The sequence below is a fragment of the Passer montanus genome, unplaced genomic scaffold, assembly GCF_014805655.1.
Source record: "Passer montanus isolate IOZ18808 unplaced genomic scaffold, ASM1480565v1 scaffold261, whole genome shotgun sequence".
Classification (NCBI taxonomy): Eukaryota; Metazoa; Chordata; class Aves; order Passeriformes; family Passeridae; genus Passer; species Passer montanus.
Window position 1 is genome coordinate 107,093 of NW_024367273.1, and position 10,508 is coordinate 117,600.

Below are 10,508 nucleotides of genomic sequence, written 5' to 3' on the forward strand. Positions count from 1 at the left end.
CCTTGGACATAATCAACAAAGCTCCCCTGCTTTTACAAATGGCCAATTGTTTGAGCCATTAACCCAGAACATTCCAGTCTCTCACAGTGAGACCTTCAGAAGCACTAACAGCTCAGAGTGGAGGAAGCCTTGGGGCCCCCAGCAGCCCAGGGAGCCCTGGAATTCTGAAATGGTGAGTCTATAGAGGGGGGACTCCCAGCAGCCTGGAGGTGGCGGGGAGCATGGAAAGGGGGAGCCCCAGGACCCCTGTCATGATCCACTGGTAGGGGAGTGATGTTTGTTATAAATTTGCATCAAGCTAAACAAAGACCCGGACACATCTTACGTTTTGTTGTTCCCAGCAGTTCCATGAGTTCTCTCCTCCCACCACAAACTCCTCCAAGGCACTGGCTTACAAGTGTGTGGAGCAGCACAACTCCACAATGTCCCCAGTCCCACCACAGTTCGTGTGGAGAATGGGAGAGGTGTGCTTTGCCCAGGCACAGCCAGGGAAGGAAGCAAAGAATATTTCCAGTGCTTCAATCCTGTGTTGGTGCTGCCATGTGGATGGGCTAGAGCTGGGCAGAAAAAAAACAGAAAGAGAGAGGAGAGAGGGAGAATAAAGAGAGGCAGGGAAAACAGAGAAAAAAGAGCGAGGTTGCCTGATCTGCTCCCTTTTGTAGTTCACCTGGTGCAGCCTCTTGAGTAAACCAGACTTTTGGTGGGTTTTGTTCCTGTGGGTGCAGGTGTTCTTCTCCAGTGGGTGAGACAGGGGGGCTGAGCACAAGTCTTGGGGCAGAGCAGGGAGTTCCTAGAATCACAGAGTAGGCTGAGTTGGAAGGGACCCATCAGGATCACCAGTCTTTCTCTGGGACTTGCACAGAACACTCCAACAATCCCACCATAGGCTGACAACATTGTCCAAATGCTCCTTGAACTGAGACAGGTTTGGAATTGTGACCACTTCCCTGGGCAGCTTGTTCCAGTGCCTGACCAACTGGGGTAAAAACCTTTTCCTGATACCTCACCTAAACCTCCCTGACTCAGCTCCAGCTGTTTCCTTGAGTCCTGCCACTGATCACAAGAGTGGAGAGGTTGGTACCTGCTCCTCTGCTGCCCCTTGGGAGGATGCTGAAGAGCCCAGTGAGGTCTGCCCTCAGTCTCCTCCAGCTGAACGGATAAAGTGACCTCAATGGCTCCTCATAAAGCTTCCACTCCAGACCTTTCCCATCCTTGTGGCCTCCTTTGGATGCTCTCCAGTGGCTAAATGTCTTTTTTATGTTTTCGTGCCCAAAACTGCCCCCAGGACTCAAGGAGGCTGCCCCGTGCAAAGCAGAGGACAAACCCCTCCCCAGCCAGGCTGACGATGCTGGGCCTGATGACGCCAGGACATGGATGGCCCTCCTGGCTGCCAGGCACTGCTGATTTAGATCCAAGTGGACATTGACCAGGACCTCCAGGTCCCTCCCCACAGCTGCTCTCCAGTATCTTATTCCCCAGTCCATACACACAACCAGGGTAACCATCTCAGGTGCAGAATCCTGCACTCGCCCGTGTTAAACTTCACACTGTTGGTGATTGCCCGCATCTCTGATTTGTCGAGGCTTTTTTCAGGGCCTCTCTGCCTGTGCAGGAGTTCATAGCTCCTTCCAATTTAGTATTGTTGGCAAACTTTCTTAGTATTCATTTGAGTCCTGCCTCCAAGTCATTTATGAAGATGTTGAAGAGAACTGGGCTGATGATGGATCCCTGTGGAACCCCACTAGTGACTGGTGCCAGCTTGATTTCACCTGTCACTGTCACCCTTTGTGCCCAACATGTAACACAGTTATTCAGCTGTGGGCTGGAACGCGTCCTGGGTCTGGAGCAGGAGCAGCTTTTGAGGGCCATGAGGCTGGGGCTCTTGTGCTGGCATGGGCAGATGGGATGGCAGCAGGGGCTGCAGAGCTCTCAGGATCTCCTGGAGAGGGGAGCAGGGCACTCAGGGAGCCTCCTTTGGCCTTGGCCCAGCACCTTCCCCGTGGCTGGGGCTGAGTCCTGTGTGAGCTGCAGCTGCTGCTGTGCCCTTGGCAGGGGCTGAGGCCAGAGCAGCCTGGCCTGAGCAGAGCTGTGGGGCCAGAGCCAGCTGGGCTGGGCTGGGGAGAGGCCCTTGGTGCTGCCCAGAGCTCAGGGCAGCTGGCAGAGCTTGCAGGGAGCTGGGCTGGGCTCAGAGAGCCTGCCCCAGAAACCATCAGTGTCCATCTCAGCCTGGCTGAGCGTGCTGTGCAGGGCTGCTTCAGAACAGGGAGGGGGATTTAATACCAGCAAACGCTGATACTGATATTGAGGGATAAAATGGCTTCTTTGCCTGAGTCTTTGCTGGAAAGGTCTCTCAGATCTCTGCATTCAGTGAAGGGCTACAAGGAGGAGGAAAGCATGTATTGACAGGAACCTCACGGGGGGGGGGGGGGGGGGGGGGGGGGAAAAAAAAAAGAGGATGGGGGGGGGGGGGGGGGGGGGGGGGGGGGAAGGGGTTAAAAGCAGAAGATTTGGCAAGGAATAAAAAACCAAGAAAAACTATATTTTCACTCAAACATGACCTTGCAGCTGAAATATGCTAATATTTGGTGGGAGAAATTTCACATATTGTGATTGCTTTGGGTTGTTTCTGTCTGCTTTGAGAAGTGGAATTTCTGCAGAAGAGGATGTTGTAAAAAAGTCCTAAAATGCATTTTGCACAGACCTTAGGCCTCCTGGTGAGAGGGAAGAGAGATAAGAACCTCGGAGATTGCAAAAGCACAGCCTTGTGAAGAAATGTGTCTTTGATGGGCCCTGTGGTATGTTATGGCTGGGGAACGGGCTTGGCATGTGTTCTTTTTGCTCCTGTTAAGATGGAATAAGCTTAGGACTGTATATGTCCCCTTTTCCTAGCGTGGCGATAGAATAAATCTACTCTTTACACTTCAGCTATGGATTTTGGCTTTCTTGGTTACCTGCATATATTCAGTTCACACATTCATGAAATTAATGAAAAAAGGACAAATGACAGTATTAGCCCCTGCAGTGGCACCAGCTGGAGCTGCCTGGTTGGGAGTATCCCTGTGGGAAAGGACTTGGTGGACAAGGAGCTGGAGGCAGCCATATGCCCTGGCAGCAAGGAAGGCCAGGAGCACCCTGGTCTGTGTGACCAGGAGATTAAGGATATGGATTATCCAGGTTATTGTGCCTTGGTTTTGGTTCCTCAGCACAGGAGAGATGTCTGTAAGCCTGAGCAGGTTTAGTGAAGGGCCTCCAAGGTGGGGCTGGAGTGCCTTGCCTGTGAACAGGCTGTGGAAGCTGGACTTGGATTAGATCCAGCCATACCCACATTCCCTTCTGAGAAGTTTAGAAAGCCAGGAGGTCCTGGTTAGGTTTTGGGGGTGTTGGGGGTCCTTTCTGTACTTTACATCTCAAAAGAAGCTTCTCTAATAAACTTTGTTTTAATGAGGGAAGCACTGCAGGGGGGCACTGGGGACCAGTGGTGAACACTGTGAGCACTGGGAGGAAGCACTGGGAGCACTTGGAACTCTGTCATGTCCCCCAGTTGCCTTAGCTCAGCTTCCTACTTTGAGTGCAGGCTGTGTGGATCCCTGTGGTTTTAGGGTATGCCAACAAGCAGCAAGAGTTTGATTGACAGCTGGCATTTATTGGGGAGAGAAAAATGGAGTGGGGGGTGCTGAGGGAGCTGAGGGATAGATGCTGGAGATCTCGAGGTGTTGGGTTGCTGGGGTTGTCCAAGTGCGGGATGTTGGGTGACAAGGGTGTTGGGGATGGCCATGTAAGGGGTGCTGGGAGTGCTGGGTATACTGGATGTCCAGATGATGGTGGCTCTGTCTGTTGAGGGTGCCCAGGTGCAGGGTGCTGGGAGTGCTGCTGGTGCTGAGTGGGTGCAGCTCCTGTGCTCAGATGGAGATGCTGTTCTCTGTCTCCAGTGGGTTCAGGTAGTTGTATCTCAGCTCAGCCAGGTGGTTCCTCTCCTCAATCCGGTCCCGGATCTCCTCCAGCCGCCCTTGGAAGGCCCGGATGAGCCGCCGGGGTTCCGCCTCCGTGAACCACTCCTCCGGGTACTGTCCCAGGAGCCTCTGGAGGGAGACAGCAACATGGACCCTTCAGCTTCAACCCCTTGATGCTATTCGGGGGGGTCTCTGGCACCCTGGTAGGTGTGGAGCAATGGTGGCCATCCCCCAGGCTTGGTGTCACCAAAAGTGGTGACATCCACCCTTGTGGGCACCTCTTGCAGTTCCCCTGGCCCACAGAGCTGTTTGAGGGGCCACATGGGGACTGTGGGGCCAGACTCACCCTGTCCTTGAGTTGGGAGCTGAGGAGAATGAGGGCAACCAGGATGTTAGCAGTGGTGGCCACCTCAGGAATGGTGTCGAGGAAGTGCTGGAGGAAGGCCTGGCCCTTCTCAGTGGGTGGTGGGTGGCGCATGGAGGACGGGGCGTTGGGGACGAAGGCCCCCAGATCATACTGCAGGAGAAAAGATCACTGCAGAGAACATTCCCCCAAAACAGCAATGGGATGGGTGGGGACATCCTCCCAAAACAGCAAGGGGACAAGGGGGAACATTCTTTGGCACAGAGAGGGGGCAGATGGGAACATCTCAGCATGGCAAGGGAGATGGATGGGGACATGTCCAGTATGAAGAGGGGATGGATGGGGACATCGTTCTGGTATGGGGACCCATTGGATGAGGACATAGGGTGAGGACATCCTTCCAGCATGGGGATAGGATGGATGTGGACATCCTTCTGGCATGTAGAGAGGTGTGACATAGACATTGGTTCAGGAGGGGGACATCCTTCCTGCACACAGAGGAGTGGAAGGGGGACATGTCCCCAGCATGGCTGGAGGACACCTGAGGATATCCTTTGGGTCCCTCGCCCATGTCCCACCTGCCCATTGTTGACAGCCGCGTGCTGCGCCGAGCAGGTGAACATCACCATGGTGAGGAACTTGATGAGCTCCACCACTGTCTGCAGCGACGAGGGAATACCTGGGTGGGGATGGGACAGCCAAGAGCCTCAGGGACCTGCCTGTTGCCTGCCTTCCCTGGGGACATCCTGTGGCAGCCACAGGTGTGCTACCTGAGGAGGTCCTGCCCAAGAAACCATTGGTGAAGATGTCCATCACCCAGGCCTGCAGCTCGGTGTCCCCGCTCACCGCTGCATCCCCACCATAGTAGAATGTCACAATGCCGGTGACAAAGCTGCCATAGGGAAGAGGTGATTGTAAGATCCTTGGGCGTGCCGGACCACCCTCCACCCCCAAAACCAGTCTCACCTCTCAATGGCTTCCCAGAGGCTCATCCCATCGTCTCGGTAATGGTAGTTGGGGACATGGGACATGCCACGTTGTTGGATGTCATCAGGGAGGCACAGGGACGTGTAGGTCACCTGCTCCAGGCCTCGCTGCACCACCAGCAGCAGCCCTTCATAGGTCACCCCGGAACCCTAAGAGGATGGCCACCCATGGTTGGGGAGGTCAGGAGGTGCCAGGCTTCAATGTCCCCCAGTGCTCCCAGTATACCCCAGTAGCCCATACTGCTCCCTGGATACAAGTACTCCCAAGTACACATCCGGTGCCCCCGGTACTCCCATATACCCCCGTGCTCTCCAGTGTCCTCCACACCATGTTCTCTAATGTCTCCCAGGTCTCTCATGCTTCCCAGTGTCTCCTGGTGCCCCCAGTACACTACAGTGCTGCCCAGAAATTCCAGTACACCCAGTGTTCCCAGTACACACCAGTACTCCACATTGGTCCCAGTAGCACCCCAGTGCCCCCCAGTGAATCCAGTAGACCCCAAGGCTCCCAGGAGACCCTAGTGTCCCCAGGAGAATCCAGTACCTCCAGGAGACCCCAGGAGACCCCAGCACTGCCAAGACTCCAGTGCTCTCCAGTGTCCCAGTGGACTTCAGTAGTCCCCCAGTGTCCCCAGTACACCCCTGTGCCTCCCAATAGCCCAGAGCATTCTGTGCCCCAGCAGAGCCCAGTGGTCTCAGTCCCCAGGGCTCACCTTGTCAATGAGACCACCTTGGTTTATGAGGACACTGCGGGCCAAAGTGTTGATGTGCAGTGTGAAGTGGAAGTGGGGCATGAGGAGCTGAGGGAGGAACAAACACCAGGCAGGTGACCACGGACCCCTTCATGCAGCTGGGGGGCCGTCAGGTGGGGCATAACTGCCCTCAGATGTGGGGGCAGGGGGCAGCAGGTGGCCCTGAGGGAGTACCTTACCTTGAAGAGGGGGTGACAGGTGGGCAGGTGGCGCAGGGTGGCAATGGCAAAGACCTCCCCAAACAGGTGGGTCCTCAGCAGGTGGGTGAGGAGCTGGTGGCTGTAGAAGTCAGCATTGCGCACCCAGGTCTTGGCCAACAGCCAGTCCCACTCATCATCACTTGGCAGGAAGATGGGGCTGCGGGGTCCTGGTGTTTGGCTGAGCTGTGGGACACCAGACAGTGGTATAGGACCATTGCCACCCTCCTGACAGCAGGATTTAGGGTGGGACACCCCTACCTGGATGGCGATGGGGCGCAGGAGCCCATCGGTGCCTTGGTGAAGCAGGCAGAGTGGGGCCGCTATGTACTGCTGGCGCCCGTAAATGGTGTCGGTTGGGATGTCCTCCAGCACCTTGTAGTCCACAATGAAAATCCGACCTTCTTGCAGCTCCTTGTCCAGGTCAGTACCACCTCCCAGTGAGCCAGCGACCATCTCTGGTGTCACTGGGAATTTGGGCGGCAGTGTGGTGCAGCGATGGATGATGATGGGATTGTTGCCATTGAGGAACTGGGAACCGAAGAAGTCATCTTCTTGCCAGTGCTTGGCCACATACTCAGGGACTAAGGCAATGGTCAGACATCAGCACCCACTTACCCACCCTCCAGGCACCTTGAGTGATGCAGGGGGAAGGGCAGGGGACAACACAAAAGGCACCCACCAATGTCCCTGCCCTGTGTCCGAGAGAAGATGGTGCGCATCTCATCCAGGCTCTTCCAGGAGCTGCGTCTCAGTAGGAACCCTGACAGAAAGTGGGAGGCCCCTCTGCAGGGCATAGGGAGGCCCTCAGCACATTTCTTGCCTTCTCTGGCCTTTCCCTGCCATCACCCAGGTCCTCCATGGCCTCAGGGCACTGCTTACTGGAAGATGAGGAAACCAGTGAAGTTGTTGGCCCTGATGCGGGAGAACTGGATGTTGGAGTCCAGGTCGAAGATGGAGTCCACGTTGAGGCAACGGGGCCAGCCCTGGGCGAAGCTCTTCCACCTGAATGGGGGGGGGAAATAGGAGCAGACCTGAGCATCACTGCTGACCAGCCCACCTGGCCAAAGCAGGCCTTGTCCCCATGTCCCTGCTGTCACCGGTAAGCCTCCTGCCGTGCTGCCAGCTCTCGATGACGATGTTCCTTGAGGATCTGCAGCTTGTCGTCCACCAGCTTCTTCCCTAGAAAGAAGTGGGGGGTGTGAAAAGTCGAACCTCTGGCCATCAGAGGAGGATGGGGGCAGGGTGGGTCCTACCTGAGCCCTCTCGCACCTCCACTGTGGTGACCCCCTCCAGCCACTGGTAGCAGGGGAAGCGATACAGGGTGCCATTGGGAGCTGTCACCCGGACGTCCTTGCAGAACCAGGCATCCTCCAGGAAGAGCCGCCACTTATGCAGGCGGATGAGGACAATGGGGCCCAAGTCCTGCCCACAGTGCACAGACAGGCTCCTCTCCTGGAGAGGAAGAAATACCTTCTGGGGGAATGGGCAGATGCCCTGTGGTGGCACCAGGGACACCAGCAGAGAAGGGGCATTCCCACTTGCTTCCATTGCCTCCAGGATCCTTATCCTCCATCATCCCCTCAAAGTCCTTTTCTTCCATCCTCCCAGAACACCATTCCTCCAATCCCCCAGAACGACTAGCCACCATCCTCCCCAGATTTTTTTCTTTCAGACCCTGGAACCCCTTTCCTCCATCTCTCTCAAATCCCTTCTCACTATCCCCTTGTATCCCCAGGACAGTCCATGCAGCCCCTCATGTCCCCAGGACAGCTCTACCACCCCATGTGCCTTTTGTCCCTATCCCCATTCCCACCTTCCCTGGCAGGAACAAGAAGGAGACGGTGGTCTGGCGGCTCTCGCCATAGCTGCCCACCAAGGTGATGGAGATGGAGTTGTTGGTCCCAGCTTCCACCATGTCACCTGTTGCCACTGTCACCTTGTAGGTGGCCATGACAAGCTGCAGTGATGTCCTGGAGATGCTGTCAGAGAAGAGTGAGGGGCTGTGGGGTGCAAGCCTGCTGTTTTGGGTGATTTGGGTGTCGCAACCCCCATGGCCGTTGTGTAAGTGGGTGATGGCCCTTCCTCCTCAGGGAGGTGTTATCAGACCACTGCTACTGGCCAGTGTCCAGTATATCTGATCTCAACTGATGTTGAGGGACATTACTCAAGAAATGGCCCCGAGGATGGCCACAGGGACATTACCCAAGAAATGGACTTGGGGATGACTGCAGGGACATTACCCAAGAAATGGCCCTGAGGATGGCCACAGGGACATTACCCAAGAAATGAACCTGGGGATGACTGCAGGGACATTACCCAAGCAATGGCCCTGAGGATGACCGCAGGGACATTACCCAAGAAATCGACCTGGGGATGACTGCAGGGACATTACCCAAGCAATGGCCCTGAGGATGGCCGCAGGGACATTACCCAAGCAATGGCCCTGAGGATGGCCGCAGGGACATTACCCAAGAAATGGACCTGGGGATGACTGCAGGGACATTACCCAAGCAATGGCCCTGTGGGTGGCTGTGGGGACATTACCCAAGTGATGGCCCTGTGGGTGGCTTTGGGGACATTACTCAAGAAACCGTCCCATGTTCGTGGCTATGGGAACATGACCCAATCGATGGCCGCAGGGGTGGTGCCAAAGGAGGGGCATTCACCGTGGGCCAGGAGCTTCACATGCCCCCACTCAGGGTGTCTTCTGTCACGAACATCCCCAGCTGCCCTTGGCAGGCAGGAGACAGTGGCGCTAATTGCGGGTTTGGAGGTGGCTCTGGGGGCCAGGCCGCAGCACAGCAGCTCCATCGGTGGTTCCAGCGCTGGGTCTGGGGGCACTCCTGGGGGGTGGTGAGGGGTGAGTGGGACTCCTGGCTCCAGAACACCCCTGAACCTGCATTCCTGGGTATCGGAACTGCTATTGCCCAAAACCATGACTCCCATGAGCCCCACATCCTCTGTGTCGAGAGCCCCCTGCACCCCATTGCCTGGCCCTGGCACCACTCTCTATCCTCTTTCCCAGCCATCCCAGCTCTCCTAGCCCCCAGCCTCTTCCTTTCTCTTGAACCTGGCACCCCATGCCCATTCCTGCCTTTCCCAGTCCCCAAACCCTCCTTTCATCAACACTGGCAATGCCCTGAACCCTTCTTCCTGGAGATCTTGCCTCTCCCCACTCTTATCTCCACCTTTCCTTACCGTGGGAGCCCCCCGAACAGCAATTCCCAGCATCAGGAACCCTGAACCGCAATTCAAGAGCACCAAGATGGTCTGATACACTGTTCCATGCACAGAACGACCCTGAACCCCCTTTCTCAGCCATCCTGTATCTCCAGCCTCCAGACCCTCCTTTTCCTTCATCCTGGGACCCCCCACACCCCCATTCCTGCCTTTCTCCTTTCCTTAACACTGGGGACTGTCATGATCTGCTACTACAAGCGGGGGTCGTGGTGGTTAGTTAACTGATCTGAGTGCAAAAAACAACACAGAGGGGATTTCATAACTGTGTATAGGTTCAATGAGGGGTTCAACAATTAATTTATATGTTATTCTAACATCACCTTGTGTTACCATAAAGGGAGGGAAAACATTATTTTTGTCATCCAGCACTAGTTTTGTCATGATTTATCAGGTCTTCGTGTCCCTCGGAGTTCTTCTGTGAAAAAGTAAACACAACAGAATCTGCCACCAAGAGGCAGGAAATTAAAATGATGGGATTATCCAGTATGTATTTATCCAATGCTCTTTCCCCAGAGCATCAGGGGCTACCCATGCATATTTATTCAGAGAGATTTTTAGCACCAGTGGTACTTGCCCTATAATAAGGGAGGTCCACCAGAACAAGTTGTGCAGGGTAATGTGCTGGATTATTAGGATAATTTGGTGCACAGCCACAGCATAGGAGTCAGTGTAGATACAGACAAGAGAGGTATTCTGTACCTCACTTTGGAAAACACTGCAAATAGCTGTCAGCTCCCCAGTCTGAGCACGGCTTTCTCGCTCAGTAATAATTTGTTCACCAGAGGAAATGTGGAGGGCTGCTGCCCTGTATCTCCACATCTTCCCCTCTTGTTTAGCAGATACATCAGGGAACCAAGAATTTGCTGATTGTTCAGGGGAGAAAGGAGGGGCTATTTTAATTACAGAGGCAGGTTTATTTTGGCTGCTACCCAATTCTCAGTTTCTTGTATCGCTAAATTTTTTACAGCACCTTCTGTTATTGAGAAAATGTTAAGAGTAATGTTCAATATGAGCAT

The 10,508-nt window shown here is 54.9% G+C and overlaps 1 protein-coding gene across 3 annotated transcripts; it reads right to left on the bottom strand.

Annotated features, from left to right (window-relative positions):
• Window positions 1–3,634: 3,634 nt before the first annotated feature.
• Window positions 3,635–8,262, bottom strand: LOC120503612 (hydroperoxide isomerase ALOXE3-like). 3 transcript variants are annotated; one of them, XM_039712290.1, is made up of 13 exons: window positions 8,066–8,262; window positions 7,506–7,704; window positions 7,350–7,431; window positions 7,132–7,254; window positions 6,932–7,035; window positions 6,511–6,833; window positions 6,232–6,435; window positions 6,014–6,100; window positions 5,281–5,450; window positions 5,085–5,206; window positions 4,893–4,993; window positions 4,297–4,467; window positions 3,635–4,079 (listed from the first exon to the last, which is right to left on the bottom strand). In XM_039712290.1, the coding sequence occupies exons 1-13, from the start codon at window positions 8,201–8,203 to the stop codon at window positions 3,900–3,902; spliced, it is 2,004 nt and encodes a 667-aa protein (XP_039568224.1). In that variant the 5' UTR covers window positions 8,204–8,262; the 3' UTR covers window positions 3,635–3,899. The 3 variants fall into 3 exon arrangements, with proteins under 3 accessions (XP_039568224.1, XP_039568222.1, XP_039568225.1); XM_039712288.1 differs by having other exon boundaries at window positions 6,232–6,833; XM_039712291.1 differs by lacking the exon at window positions 8,066–8,262 and having other exon boundaries at window positions 6,232–6,833; window positions 7,132–7,431; window positions 7,522–7,700.
• Between the last annotated feature and the right edge of the window lie 2,246 nt (window positions 8,263–10,508).

Coding starts and splice junctions, on each gene's coding strand:
- LOC120503612 (XM_039712288.1), bottom strand. CDS start 8,203: ATGGCCACCTACAAGGTGACAGTGGCAACAGGTGACATGGTGGAAGCT. Junction 7,705..8,065: donor TCTTGTTCCTGCCAGGGAAG/GTGGGAATGGGG, acceptor CTTCCTCTCCAG/GAGAGGAGCCTGTCTGTGCA. Junction 7,432..7,505: donor GGAGGTGCGAGAGGGCTCAG/GTAGGACCCACC, acceptor ACTTCTTTCTAG/GGAAGAAGCTGGTGGACGAC.